The 15,819-nt window shown below is 33.2% G+C and overlaps 1 protein-coding gene across 4 annotated transcripts; it reads right to left on the bottom strand.

Moving 5' to 3' along the window:
- Positions 1-2,614: 2,614 nt before the first annotated feature.
- On the bottom strand, positions 2,615-6,197 carry LOC149574843 (myosin heavy chain-like protein). Of its 4 annotated transcripts, none has more exons than XM_089814679.1 (3): positions 6,096-6,197; positions 5,267-5,339; positions 2,615-4,977 (listed from the first exon to the last, which is right to left on the bottom strand). In XM_089814679.1, the coding sequence occupies exon 3, from the start codon at positions 4,709-4,711 to the stop codon at positions 2,849-2,851; it is 1,863 nt and encodes a 620-aa protein (XP_089670805.1). In that variant the 5' UTR covers positions 4,712-4,977; positions 5,267-5,339; positions 6,096-6,197; the 3' UTR covers positions 2,615-2,848. The 4 variants fall into 4 exon arrangements, with proteins under 4 accessions (XP_089670805.1, XP_089670807.1, XP_089670806.1 ...); XM_089814681.1 differs by having other exon boundaries at positions 2,615-4,852; XM_089814680.1 differs by lacking the exon at positions 6,096-6,197 and adding an exon at positions 5,617-5,767.
- Between the last annotated feature and the right edge of the window lie 9,622 nt (positions 6,198-15,819).

Here is a 15,819-nt window from a genome sequence, read left to right as displayed (position 1 = left end):
TGGATGGGCACTTCCTACTTGAATGGCCTACCCTTCAAAGTATTATAGAAATTCTTTGTATTATAGAAATAAAGAATTTATATAGGTTAGTAAGATTCAATAAAAAGTTTATAACAAAAATTTAGTGAAATAAGTACTCCCTTGAATGAATCTACTAAAGAAAGTCTTTTTCTTAAACAAATGTAATTGAAAGGAGTTTTGAACTACTTAAAAAGAAAGTAACAAAGACCCCAATACTTTCCATACCATACTTTGAGAATTTTCTTACGATTGAGTGTGATGCTTCTCCATAGCCATTGAGACCTGTATTGAGTAAAAGGGCAAGCCAATTGCCTACTTTAAGTGAGAAAGCAAATGATGCCACTACTTATTGCATAAATAATTCATCTTGTTGATAGACAATGGAGCCTAAACTATGTCACATAAGCAAGCTAATCAGGCCTCCTAGCAAGATTATACATTTGTTGTTCATCGTTTGATTGGTAAAACTAATGCAGTGGTTGATGTAAGTAGTAGACACCACACTACTCATCTAAGTGACCAATGAGATTGTTGGGTTTGAGGAAATGAAAGGGGAATATGCAATTGATCCTTATTTCAGTGATGTTATTCCTGCCCTCAGCTACTCCGTTGTTGCAAGGAGTACATTATTTGAAGATTGCTTGTTGATAAATGGGTTTTTATTTAAGCACTCCAACTTCGTATTCCAATAGGATCTGAGAGGGAAAAAACTATTTTGAGAAACGCACTTGAATGGTTTGGGAGGATACTTTGGAAGAGACGAAACTTGTAGATTGGTAAGTGGGAATTTATGTTTCTTTCTACATTTAGAGTTGTCAAATTTTTGTAGGAGGGTAACAAAACACGAGTCTATACAAACCTTTTCCTATTCTTAGGGATTGTGGGTATGTTGGGATTTCCCTCATATCAATAAGAAAAATATTATATTTTGTTATTGTGGATTGGTTTTCAAAGATGGCCAATTTTTCCATGCAAAAAGAGAACATATGTAAATAAGGTTGCTGAATTGTTTCTAACAGAAATTGTTAGCTTATATAGATTGCCCAAAACCATTACTAGTGATAGGGATACAAAGTTTTTGAATTAGTTTTGGAAAACTTCATTGAAGAAGTTCAATAGCAAACAGCAATATTCTTTAGCCTGTCACCCTCACACAGATGGAAAATGGAGGTGTTAAATAGTGCTTTAGGTAATTTGCTCTCATGTTTAGTTGGTGAGAACCCAAGGAGGTGGGATTTGATTTTGGCACAAGCTAAGTTTTTAGGTAATTTGCTCTCATGTTTAGTTGGTGAGAACCCGAGGAGGTAGGATTTGATTTCGGCACAAGCTAAGTTTTTTCAACTTTGGACAGATCCTATTTTTGGTTTTTCTTTCCTCTCGAGTGGTGGGAGGTGAATTTTGGTGGAGCTTTTTTTTAATAGGTTCTGGAGAGTGATTTTTGAGGGAGCTTTTTTGAGATGAATAATCTCTTTTCTATTAATTAAAATATTAAAGTTACATATTCATTAAAAAAGGGCCTCCGATGGAGCTTTTGGGCTCTGTGTATTTAGATTTTTCAACAATGATCTGTATTTGCATAAGTCATTTTCTGAGCAGCAGGATTCAGTTTTTTCCTGAAATAGTTTATTTGTTTCCAATTTCTGTGTTTATTTGATTCTGCAATCTGAGTTTCTTTTCCTTCTTAGTTAGATTACTCTTATTTGAGATTGATAAAAGTATCCAAGACTGCTTTCTTTGCAGAACAAAGCTTTCCCTGTTTTGGTGACAGTAAATCATTCAGCAGTTGATTGAGAGGCAAGGATAGAGGAGACTTCGAGGTTTTCTCTACATCAAAGACATAATTGATCTAAGAGAAGTAGAACTACACTTGGAATCAACTAAATAGATTAAGTGAGCACCTTGAGAGATTGAAGATTAAAATTTAGTTAAAAATGAGATTCATGCAATTCAACTCAACAAAGACATTTAAAGATTCTACAAGTATACTTTCAGTAGAGAGAGGTCCATAGAAGAAACCAAATAGAATTCCGCAAGTATTCCCACTGGATTGAGATGAGTAGTGAGTCATGGGAGGAGTCAGCGGATCATGAAAAATCCTGAATTTGATAAAGAGTTTGATTAAAGTTGATAATATAGTCTAAATGTAGAAGTAAGAAGTAGATGTGGACAAGAGGAGGAGGTTCAAATTTTTTTGATAGTAATCTAGAGATTATTTTGTCAACTGTTTTTTAATGTCTACATATGACTTTGCCAACCGTACCTATAATATAATTATCACTGGGCTTCTCCTAAGCTTAGAAGTGCAAGGATTAGAAGATCAAATGATGGTCGAGATTGGATGAAGGGATTATGAGAGAACACTTTGAAGCATCGCCATTTGTAACAGTAGTTCCTAAGAAAATCACTGCAGTTTTCCCTTTGTTCCTTTGATATTCTTTAGACTAGCAAAACCAGTCATTATCATGGTGACCTATAGTTGAAGCAGTCAACTTAAGAATGAAAAAATTGCAGCAGAAAGAAAGACCCATTTGAAGAATTCCTAGACCAAATAGACTACCCTTCATAAGCTTGCACAACCAAAAAACCCAGAACAAACAAAAAGTAATGTGGAATAACATTCAATATGAGAATCAGCCTCTTATTGTCCAAAGCAAGATAGATACATAAGTTCTAAATTCTTACAATAATTGTAATGATAATTTTAGGCAATTATGCTAATATCAGAATTCAAGATGCTCTTGCTGTTTCTACTATAACCAACATGGAGGATGGAAATATGTTGCACATGGTTGTTTGTCTTTCAAGTAGCTCATTCATCCCATTGGCCTTAAGGAACTCCTACAAGCTGGCCTCCCAAATACTGATTGTTTTGCTTAAGCTTTTGAAGAGAGTTGTTCATGAACAGGTTTCCCTTTGCTTTATCCTGAGCCACTTCTTTCATGCTGTTGCTCACTTGTATGCATGCAGTGTCCATGTTTATAATTTTCTTATCTACTGAAGAAATCTTATTTTTCAATAATTCATTTGTGCTTTGCCAGTTGTCTCCATTGAGATTCTTCTCAATTTCTTTACTTGTTCTTCCCTTTTTAAGTAAAGTACTCTCTTTGTCCAGATATGATAACTCGGTCTGCAACTTTGCAACTTCTTCCTTGAGATCTTGGCATTCTTTATCTCTTCTACCACTCTCTCCCTTTAAGCAAGTGATCTCTTCCTTTAAATGTATCAGCATTTTCTCAAGTGAAGCAATTTCATCGATGAAACTTTTCTGCTTATTTGGTTTTGTTGTGTCTTCTTTTGTGACTGATTCTGTCTTTTCTTTGAAGGACTTGAATTTTTCCTGTAGAAGATGCACTTGCTCTTTACCCCAAATGAGCTCATTCCTGAGAGCCTTCCTTTCCGAATCCAAAATATGGATTGACTTCTCCTGTTTCTGAATAGCAAAATCGAATTTTGCAGTGTCCTTCTTGAGTATAGCGTTATGTTCTTGCAGCTCTTTCAGTTTCCTTTTCAGGGCTCGACAAGCTTCTGATGACTTGAGTAATTGCTCTGCTAACAGTTTGTCGCGGTTCTGGAGCAAACTGATTGTTCCTTGCATTTGTGTGGTTTTGGATTTTTGCTCTCTAGAAAAAGATATTAACTTATTTGACAATGTCTTGTTTTGCTCTTTCAGGTCATTCAGATGTTCTTCCATATCAGCCAATATCCTTGCTTTCCGTGCCAACTCTGCTGTCATGACCTCTTTCTCTTTTCCTAAGCTTGAAAACATGATTTGAAGGTTCTTAAGCTCAGTGGCCTTGGCTGAAAGTTGCTTTTTCAGTTTCAGATTCTCCTTCTTGGTATGTGCAAGTTCTGCCTCAACCCATCTTTCATGTTTTCTTTCTAAGCTAGTGTTCTTACACTGAGACTCATGCAGTGCTCGTTGAAGATTCTCAATTTGCTTCTTTAGATCCTGAACCAACTCCGGCCTAGCTTGCACTTCCTCCTGCACCTTCATTTCTTCTTCCATTGAATCAGACTTGTAAGCAAGTTGATTGCTTTCATTATCTTCCTCAATCAAGTAATTGTAGGATTCAGTTTCAAGGCTCTCCGGCTCTTTCCTTGTGACAAAACTTTCTTCTTGCAAGTTACTACATTCTAAAGGACATTCTTTCCAAATGATTCTCTTGTTTTCTATGTCCAAAGCAGCAGGATTCATCTTCTGCTGCTCTGCTGATTTGCTTTTCACTGTATTGAGCTCAAGGGTTTGAGCACCAACTGCTCCAGAATCATTGATGATATTCATCGTTGTTTTAGATGCATTTTTGTTTTGAAGAGACGTCTGGAATTCAGTCTTAAGAACACCATTCTTTGTTTCTAAACAAAGAAGCTTATTTTGAGAATCTTCTATATCCCCTGCAATCTTTTGGCTTCTTTCCATGTGTGCCTGTAAATTTTTTGCCACTTCAAACTTTTCTTTCTGAAACGAATCAATGTTTTCAAGAGGCTCCAATATATACTGAGACATTAGATCACTATTGGATCCTACATCACTGCTTCTAGATTCTAAACCCAAATTTCGTTCTCCCAAATCGGAGACTCGATCTGATTCACCAAAACTCCCTTTTGGAAGGGTGCCATTTTCCTCTTCTAGTTTGAGAGAATCCATCTGCAATTCTCCTAACTTTCTCAGAATCGGTGCGTAGTCTTTCATTAGCCTATTCCACAATCTGTAGCTCAGGTTTCAGATTCAAAAAAATTCTTGAATACGCTATCTAAACTAGCGATGCAAGAAATATCATCTGACTCCTCCAATATTCTTCATCTTTGATGCTTAGACATTCGTTAGAATTATCTGCGATGCAACATCCAAGGGATGCATCCAACCCATTATTCATTTCAAATTGTTTGCCGCTTCGAAAATTGAAAGACAATACATTTAGCTTGAAGCAAGTTTTTGCTTGATCCCTTCATCCATTCCTACATATAAATACTATTTTAGCTTCACAAAACTCTGTAACTTCCATAACAAACACAAGAAATGCTACTGTTAATTCCTGTTATAATCTACACATTCAATAATAGTTGTTCAATTCACTAAAACATGAATTCAACATGAAACAAGAATCGAAACATGAACTCGACAATTCGTGGCTGCTGAAATTGACTTTAGAGGCAGTGAGAAAACCAGAGGCACCCATTAAATTCTACCTTCAATATTTCAAACTTCAAACAAACAATTTGAAATCTGCGGGATTAATATGAGTACCTCACAACTAGAAATCACAACTGCTGCATCTTCTCTTTTTCATTGAGTATAAATGATCGCAAGGCAATTGACCCTGTTATATATACGTGGATCAAAACAGAGCAAAACACAAATTTAAGATGTCAAATTCAGGGCAAAATTTCCAAATAAAAATAGCTAAAAGCAATCTAGGAAAATCAAGATACTGAGTTATTTTCATCAACACAAACACAGATCAATAGAAATTCTGAATTTAAAACAATCTTGGAGAAATACTAAATTCCTAGCCCATTTTCATCAACAAAAAACACAGATCCATAGAAAATCTGAATTTTTCGAACTGGGCGGCATCAAAAGACATTAGAACGAACCGAGGCATGTGTTATGATCAGAAATTTAAACTTGCAGCAAGTTCACCGGAAAGTTACAGCTGTATTTCCATAAGACTACTGAACTAACTATGTATATGAAGACTGCAAAATGGAAGACAGACGAAACACCAGTACATATCCAGTGACTTAGATTGGTTGGTCATAGAATCTAATATATTACTCATAATTCCAGGACCTAACCTGCAGTATAGTGGTTAGCCAGTGTCCTAGAAATTTCAACATAAATTCATAATTAGGTGGAGGAGAAACCTAAGCTTTCCTAATGCCATCAAATTCAACACATTCTATCAATATACACAAAATTTCACAACCACTTGTACCATAAAATTTATTGAAACGAAATCAATAATACGATTGATGAAACTGAAAACAAAAGCTAGAGCGGCATAAATAAGAGCAAATTCAGCAACCCATATATCTTTCTAGTCTAAAAGAAATTCAGTCGGAGTAGTAGATACCTTAGGTTTTTGTGAGCTTGAACATATCAGTCAGTCTGCAGTGTTTTCTTCTCATCCCTGCTATGGTTCCACTAAATTCTAGAGATATGAAAAGATGAGCTCGATTTTAATGTCCCGGATCCAAGGGTAGTTGTGCAAGTCAAATCTTCTCGTGAGCTGTCTATACTTTAAATTGCCGTCATCATCACGTCCTCCATATCTATATAAAAGTAGAACTGTAAAAAGGCAAATCAATCTTCGAATTTTCAAAGGCTCTATCCGAACATATCACGAGTTGTAATTCAATTGGTTCAATCGATTGGTTATAACTCAATTGATTAAAATGATGGTATATTATTATTACTACTAATGTTAGTTTAGCAGGCATATGAAGTTCATGAGTACAGAGGACTTTTATCTGGTAATATCTATTTTATTAAAATTGTGGTGGTAGGATCTCAGTCTTATCTCTTATGGTGTGGAAGTCTTACACCCAATCAAGACTTGACACTTCACAAAGACTTGAAAACTTTTACATCAAATCTCCAAATTTGTGATACATACCTACTCGTGAAGATATATAAAATCTTCCATTAAAATATCATTTTATCTTTGTACTTTTGACTATTGATATTTTCCTCACTCCAACCCTTCATTCTTGCCTTTTCTCGTGCATTTCTACTTTATCTTGTTCCTGGTTTTCAAACATTTCACAAGTTATTAAAATTGAATCACAGCAATGTGAGGCTTGCAAGGCGAGTTTGGCTCTGAATCCCCAAGTTGATGAGTAATTTCTAGAGCGATGTGGAAAGCAACCCAATTAATTACATTGCATGTTGCAGGAACACTTTTTCGTAGTTTAAGGTATCATGGGAAACAGGCAGGATTTAGCTTGGGTTGGGTATGCCTCTCTCCTTTTTAGGTGGGAAAAAGTTCACTTGTTTTCTTTGTGTCCCGTCATTCATCCATTGAATGGTGTGCGTTGTTAAGCCAAGTAAAATCTGTGGATACAAAATGAGAGAGTGCGAGAAACTTGGTATCTTTGAGTTTAGGTTGAGTGAGCTGGTTGAGAGTGGCAGATAATTCCCGTTCATGCTTAGCAAGAGTCAATGGTTGTTTTGTCCACACTTAATGGTTACTCGCATTTGAATGTGGATGCCAGCAGTATTTTGTTTTAGAATTTGTCTGTTTTGAATATCTTTCTATGGGTTGTCATTATATTAATGATTAGTAAATAGACACTATAACATATATTAAGTGTGAAGTTAATGAAGAATTTGATGAATCACTTTTGAATGGAATGTCATTGTTGAGAAGTGTATATTTGTTGTCTTTGATTTTCTTGTCACATATTGTCATTATATCAATGATTAGTATATAAATATTATATTATTGTGTAGATGTTAATAAAGAATTTGTTATTATGTCGTTGAATGTGATTGTTATTAATGTTTTGGTTGAAATATAAATATTTAATCATTTCTTTTTTATGTTATTTCTTTTCATTTGTTGTTACTATATTAATCATTAGTGGTCATCAATCTTGACAAAGAAATAGATGATGTGGGTGGACACATTTGTTAAGACAACATCAAATATACATATTCATGAAAGAAGTATTCATTCAAAATCATGTCTAGAATTTACAATTGAGGTGTGCACCTTTGTAAGGAGGAAGTGCTGAAGCTATATTTAAAAACTTACAAAATATTGTTATTTGATTGTTAAGAGTATGGTTGATTAAATAAATGAAGATAATTTCTAAATTCAATGTTGATGTACACGTTTGAGACTAAGGTGAACTTTGAAAGTGGTGAACTCTAAATTTCCATTATCATATACATGTGAGAGCATTAAGTTTGCACCTTTGGAAAGGAATTTTTTTTTTATTTTAAATATGATTCTATGCCATTAGGCATAAACTTGTTCAAATTTAAATCATAGTGTACACTTGGCAAAGCAAGCTTAAAAGTCAAAGGTGCATGTGATCAACTCAAAAGTGTATCTTGTTGATTTTTGTTTTTTAAGCTTGGAATGTGATGTGTAAACAAGGATTTACAACTTTGATAACTTAATCTAAAATATATATTTAATCCATGATTTAGGGAGTAATTGTGTGGTATGTATTTTTAGTCATTGAAATTACAAGAGTTATGTTTTAAACATAATAATCTAACTATGTTTAATTACATAAAAGAATATAAACCAAAAGAAATGATAGAATAAGAGATAGAAAAGATGCAAACACTTGATAATGAAATTTGTCTAGGCAGGAGTACGTCTCTAGGTTTGCTTCTCAATTTGAGGACCGCTTTATTTAATTTGCCAAGCAAAACCACCTTGTTATAAGTTCTAAGCTATAATCCTTTACAATCTCTATCTCTTTGTACTTTGCACTTGAAGATGTTCACAATATCTTCATGCTTACATATTCTCTCACAAAAGAAAAAAAATATCTCCTCCTTTACAAAAATTCTCTCACCAAAAATACTCCAAGGCTAAATTCCTCCAAGGCTTGAATGTCTTTACAAAGAAACATAACCCCCTTTTATACATAATGTATGCCAAATTTGACTTAAGACCAAATAAAATATTTACAACTGAATTCTTTAAAAAATAAACTTCTCCCTTAAAAATATATGGTTTATATTAAACCACTGATTTGTTTTTAAAAACCCATAGGGTTGTTTTAATTAACTGTTATCGGATTGTTTGGTTATTTAAATGGGGGTGATTCAACATACAGAGACATGAATATAGTTTCAAATTCCAAAATACATGAGCTTGCAATGCATGGCATTGACTATTTGGAGGTGGCGATTCTAATGGTTCACCTTTTAACCTTAGTAATAGCCAATACTAAGCTAAGTAAAACAAAGCGCTAAACAATAGCAAATGGTACAATGGTAAGAGGAGTGACTTGTCGAGGGTAGGTCAGAGGTTTGATTCCCACATCAACAAATGTTGACCTAGCCTATCACCTTTGTGCAACATGGCATGAAGTACAAGAATATGTGTTGACATTAGTTTGGTCCAAATAATTGTCATGTTACCTCATCTTGTTATATCATCATACCACATATGATGACATATATAGGTCACTCATTTTTATGTACCATTTTATGATTGGCTGACAGCTGATTGGGCTATTGATGTCACAATGATATCATCCAATCAACCCTTTTCCCAGGCAACTTTTATGGACTCTATTTTTTAAACCAAAAATAGTTCTGAAATCAACACGACAAGCACTACAACTTGGTACAATTTTCGCATGGGTTGGAGAGGATAAAATTTTCACCATTTTCTTTAGTCAACCTCTAGTTTGCTTGTTTGACCTGACCTTTGACCAAGCACAATTTTTGTGTATGAGCTCCTTTTGACTCTATTCAAATTGTGTTAGGTCTAGTTTTCTAAGCTGTTTACAATAATTTTGAATTTGAGAGATTATGAGACTATTAAATTTTTATCTTTTCTAGATCTGCTTGGATCATTCCTCCCTACTAAGAAGCTTTTGGACCTCCAAAAGTCTATTTTTATATACAACAGATGTGAAGGCATTTTTCCCTCACTTTTCCAATATCACATGTGCAACCTGCTAGAATTCTAAATACTTGGCTCATCATAAACTTCATGAGAAGTGAAATAGCATTGTTGACATAATTAACCACACACCCATAAGTATCCATTGTTGCATCCATCATTGACATAGTACCCACTAGTAGAAAAGAAAGAAACAAAATTGAATAAATTGATGAAATAGAAAAAGTTTCAATATGTTGGATCTTTTGAACATGAACATCATTAGAAAATGAATCATTTAAACCCTTTGTTGTCATTTCCAATTGAAGTCTTGATTCTACTAGCACCTGATCCTCACTAGTTATTGCAAACATGAGAGTTAGTTTACTGCTTTCATTTACAATCCTTTTCAAATGCCTTGTGTTTACAATTGATTCTTCATTCTTCATATGATAAGATTTTACAATGTATTTAATTTCATCCTTAAACAAATGATGCATGTTATGCTCCCTATACAAGATAGATTTTTCTATCATATAAATGGGCTACGCAACACAATCTGACAGATGTCTAGTGGCATCACATCAAAATCAACTTCATTTATGTACTTGGTGTATGCTGAAATGTTGACACACTTCTATGAGTCATTATATCCAAGCTTACTCAAGAATGAGATCTCAAATGGTGACTCATAGCTCTCTATTCACGGAGTGTAAGGGTTTATAATGGAGGCCCTCAGTTTGACCTAGTTTGTGCCCATGCAAGTACACCATAAAATGAGAGATTTAAAGAGGAAGAGTAAGAGTGCTAGTCTCCATTATCATCAAATATGTATGCAAGCTAATCTAAATGATAACAATGCAAATCAATGCAAGAAAGGAAATCTAATCTATGAAAGGAGATAACAATGCAAGATTAATCTATGAAAGCAAATATGACTCTAAGTTGATATGAAAATGCAAGGATGAAGCATGATGATGGAAGCCATGAATGCATGAGAGAAAAAGAAAAGAAGAGAGAAGTTGCAATGAAGGTCCAATTTCCAAACCCTTATGCTCAAACTCCTTCTCCAAACCTGCAACATAACAATACTATAGCAACTAACATCTATCCAAATGAGAAGGAGATGGCTCCTTATATAGTCAATTGTGAAGGTGGGAGGCTTCTCACAACCAATATGGGATAATAAGGCTTGATCCGTGTGAGACAAAATTCCACCAATGAAAAAAAGAGGAGTATTTGACAAGAAAGTGGAAAGAGGAAATTAAGGAATCCCACCTAGAAATATATGCATCTAAGTGTAGAGAAAAAAGATTTATTTATTTATTTCCTTTTTCATCAAAAAGAGAGCTTTAAGTGGGGATTTTATTTAATTAAAAGGGAGCAAGTTATTTTAATTAAATAAGACTTATAATAAGATTATCAAACCTTAGGAAATATTGAAATAATTATATTAATTAAAATTTGATCAAGGAAAATGATTTGAATTGATTAATAAAATAGTGCAATGCATTGATTCAGAAAATTGATAAATTAGAGAATGGGGGCTCATAGTCTAGGTGACCATTTTAGGGTGCATACACTTTAATATTATTGATTTTTTTTTTAACTTGCATTACTTTGTTACTCACAATCTGTTATCATTGCACACCCAACCTAATGGATAAGGTTTCTTATCTGGCTTAGCTTTCAATCCCAATTATTTAATAACTTCCTTCAAAATTAAATTTACTTGGGATCCACTATCTATGAGAGTATCAATTTTATTGTTCTTTGAAATTGCCCATATATGAAAAGTTCACATGTCCTACCATCTTCAGGAACATCATGACTTTTGGAAGTAGAACATGAAATATTAGTGGAAGAATCATGATCAATGAAATTTTCACCTTTTAGACCCATAACTAATATCTTTGTGTCATCATCAAAATCTAATCCAAGATCTTGAATAACAACTGCAGTCTTTTGCTTTCCTTTATAATCCTTCTTAAACCAATTTCATTTCAATTATGGATGCAATTTCCAAGACTTTGCATCCTTGTGCCCTTTCTTTTGACAATGTGAACATTTAGGACTTTCACCTTCCTCTTTTTTCATTGTGGCTACTTTCTTTCCCTTCTTGTTTCTTTCAAGAGGAACAAATTCCTTCTTTGAAGTGACACTTGTGTTTCCTCCACTTGCCTCAATATAGAGTGCTTGAACACTTACTTTATCAAAGTTACAAGGACTAAACATCAATATTGTATGTTTCAAATATGAATGCATTCCACCTATATACTTTAACAAAGAACCTTGGGTATAAAGAGGAATTCCAAGAGTAAAATCTTTCTTCCTAAACACCTATGTATACTCTTGCACATATTGTCGTTTTCCTTGCTTGAGATTTTGCCAATCCATAATGGCTTGTTGCATATAACCCAAAGGATAAAATTGTTTCTTTAAAGAAGTAGTAAATTCACACCAAGATGAAATTTATTTACCATGTGTAGCAAGATCATCTTGGATCTTACTCTCCCACTAGACTAATGCAATACCTCCCATCTTGAGAGTAGCTAGCTCTATTTTGGAAGAATCATCCAAAACATTTTGAACCTTGCAATACACTTTGATCTTCTTAACCTATCTATCTATTTTTTTTGTGTCAAATTCACTAGTATATATAGGAAAATCAAAGTTTACATCAAGTTTTAAGAAGAGTGTCTTCAAATACTGTTTCTTTGTAGAAGAAGTAGACAAAGAAGATGAAGACAATGGAAATGATGAAAAGGATGACGAGGGAGATTTAGGAGGGGACTCATTACCACCTCCTACTCATTTAGCTTTGTCTTCTTTTTCCAAAGATTTTCCTTCTTCCTTCTTCTTAGCATTGTCTTCCTTTATAATCTTTCTTTTGTGCCTCTCCTAGAGAAGAATTTCCACCAATGCCTTCATTTCCAAAAAAGCTCTCTTGAAGGCTTCTGCATCAAATGTAGGAAGATTTTTTTTAGATGTCATTACTCATAGAAAAGTTCTTCATTTTCCAATCTTTGGATTAAACTCTGCAAGTTCACCTTCTCCTTGTTTTAATCTCAAATTGGTTAAAATTCACCCCTTGCAATTTCCTACAAAATAGGCTCTGATACCAAACTTGATCTATAAACTAGTATCAATAACTTCTATAACTTAATCTAAAATAAAAATTTAATCCCTAATCTAGGCAGTAATTGTGTGGTGTGTATTTTTAACCATTGAAATTACAAGAGTTATGATTTAAACATGATAGTTTGACCCAGTTTAATTACATAAAATAATGAACAAATATAAATTGAAAAAAATGAGAGAATAAGAGATAGAAAAGATGCAAACACTTGATAATGGAGCTCGTCTAGGTAGGACTACATCTCTAGGTCTGTTTCTCAATTCGAGGACCCACTTTAGTTAATTGCCAAGCAAAATTGTCTTGTTATAAATTATAAGCTTAAAGGCTCTATAGTCTCCCTCTCTTTTTACTTTGCACTTGAAGATGTTCACAATATCTTCATTCTTACAAAATCTCTCACAAGAGGAAAAAAAGTCCCCTTTTACAAAAATTATCTCACTAAAAATACTCCAAGGCTAAATCCTCCAAGGTTTGGTTATCTTTACAAATAAACATAACCCCCTTTTGTACACAAAATATGCCAAATTTGGCTTTAAACCAACTAAAAAATTTACAACCAAATCCTTTTAAACATAAACTTATCCCTTAAAAATATTTGGTTTATTAAATTGCTGATTTTTTTTAAAAAACCATATGTTTGTTTTAATTAACCCTTATCCCATTGTTTAGTTATTAGTTCTTAGGATAATAATGTATCCATTACATTCAACTTTTCAATTAAATTGATCTATCATATGAAATAATTTAAAATTTGAAAGTCATTTGTAATGTTTACAACTCTTTTCTATTAGTCCCTTTGTTAAGAGAACTAATGTTTTTGTTTGACCCCAACCTATTTTATTAGTTCCTACAGGTAACATTGTTTTCATTCATTCCAAACTTTTTTTCAACCCAACAATGAAATTTAAGAATTTTATTGCTTTTTGGTAATAGGCTAAAGTTTCATCATTAAAACTTATTTAAATAATTGAAATATTAATATTTATCTACAATCCAATTGGCTACTAGAAAAAAAAGGCAATGAAAAAATTAACATTTAAAAATTTTAAATAAAGAAAAATTAAAATGACACTTGTCAAACAACTCAATTAGTGTTAAATGAAAATTCACGAGGTTATTTAGTCTATTTTTACATGTACAATGCATCTTTAATGCGTTCAGTGGCTCCATTAAATGAAAATAAATACATCCATTTAGTGATTATTAAATAAATTCTTTCCTCCATCGTCCTTTGTCCAATTTGCATCTGGATTGTGAGGCATTGTAGCACCAAATTTTCTAGCATATTCTCCACATTTGTGTCGTTCTTGACTATGGGCTATCAATGCATCAATACTATTTTAGATTTCCCCTCTTATTTTCTAGGTTGAAAAATATTTTCATGGATTTCTTTTAGTGGCTGATTTTATTTATTTCTAGTATAACTTGAAACTCATTTCTTGCAGGCCATTTTTTCTATTGAAGTCAACATTCATCATTGGATGACTTATATCAATCATACTTTTGTCTACAAGAGATCAACAGGAACCAACTCACTTAATTGTTGGTCAGTATAACTGATAAACTGAAGGGAAATGTATCTTTTTTTTACAGACTTCACAAAATTTACTTAAAAATGTTAAGTCAATAATAATAAGTTACTCCATTCATTTGCAAGTGAAGGCTCACATATATACAAAGAGATTAAACATTTTCAAGACTCACTCTTGTTAAATGTAGAAGGCCACCTAGTTAAAGACAAGGTGGTGGTGATAGCAAACAACATTAACCCAAGTTAGTTTCTTGAATTCAACTATAGCAATTCTTGCAAGATTGCTCTTTTACTCTCTTTCTATTCATCATGGAAGGTGACAATAGTTTTTTTTCCAAGTACTTGTTTTGGTTTTTATTGAAAGCTTTACCCCACTTAATCAAATTGTTTCTACTCAAGAAACATATATGGTGTTTTCTCTTACCTTTTAGGCATAGTTAAAGCCCAAAAATACAAATGTTTTTTTCTCTTTTTTGAATTTCTTTTTATTGGTTTTATGATCTGTAAAAATACAAGTATGTGGGAATTGATGTTTCTAAAAGTGTAGTCTAAGAAGTTAGAAGAAAGTTGGTAGACTATTGCAAAATTAAACCATGGTTCTATAGAGTTGATACATGTAGACTTAATCAAGGTTTTTCTCAAGGTCAAAACTTGTTATAATGTAGGCTTTGAAGTAGTGTTAACAATCTAAAAAATGAATAAGCTTCAAAATTTTAACTGATCTAGGGCATCTGAGGGTCAAGGTTGCTGACTCAGATGTGGGTTTTGGCTGAAATTTTCTAGGCAATTGCATGAGGAGTTATTTGGATTTTTGATTGAGCTTAGCTTAATAGGTGGTCGTTTCGACATTTTTTTGGGGGCTTGAAATATCATCCTGACCTCCAAAATTGGCTTTTCATGTTTTTTTGCAATTTTTATAGAATGTTGTTTTTGTAGTAAATCCGAAATTTGATTTTTTATTTTGTTGATTAGTTGGAAATACATCTTGCCTTAGTTGGGGGATTTTCTTGGGAAAGATGAGATTCATAGGATGGGTTTTCAAAATTACCAAAAATGTAAAAAATTTGTCTTTCCTGAAAAATTGCCAAATATGGTAATTTTTAGAATTGTAATAAGTAGGTGTTTTATTTCATTGTAGAAGCAGAGAAGAGTTCTAAAAAGTTTATTGAATAATTATGGCATTTTGAAACTGTTTGATTTATTGTTTGAAGAGTTTGGGTTACATCATTTGGTATCAGAGCACAAAGATGACTGGGAGAAGAAGAGGAAGAGGAAGAGGAGGTGTCACGCCAATGTAAAGATTGGTTCTAGATATGTTAAGGGAGATAAAATGAATCAATGAGCGACTAGATGATCAAAGAATACAAAGAGGAAATGAAGCTAATGAAGAGGGAGAAATTGTAGATGAAAGGCTAGGAGAAATGAGCTATGAAGATAGAGTTCTTAGGGCTTTAGAAGGAAGAAGTGAAGCAATAAAGGTTGACATTTCAAACTATGTTGGTTGTCTTAAGCCACAAGAACTAATAGACTAGCTAAACAAGATGGGGAAATGT

Source organism: Cupressus sempervirens, chromosome 2 (assembly GCF_028749045.1).
Source record: "Cupressus sempervirens isolate cs-2001-9-10 chromosome 2, ASM2874904v1, whole genome shotgun sequence".
NCBI classification, from domain to species: domain Eukaryota; kingdom Viridiplantae; phylum Streptophyta; class Pinopsida; order Cupressales; family Cupressaceae; genus Cupressus; species Cupressus sempervirens.
The sequence above is the reverse complement of the archived record's forward strand: the minus strand, read 5'-3'. Positions and strand labels throughout refer to the sequence as shown.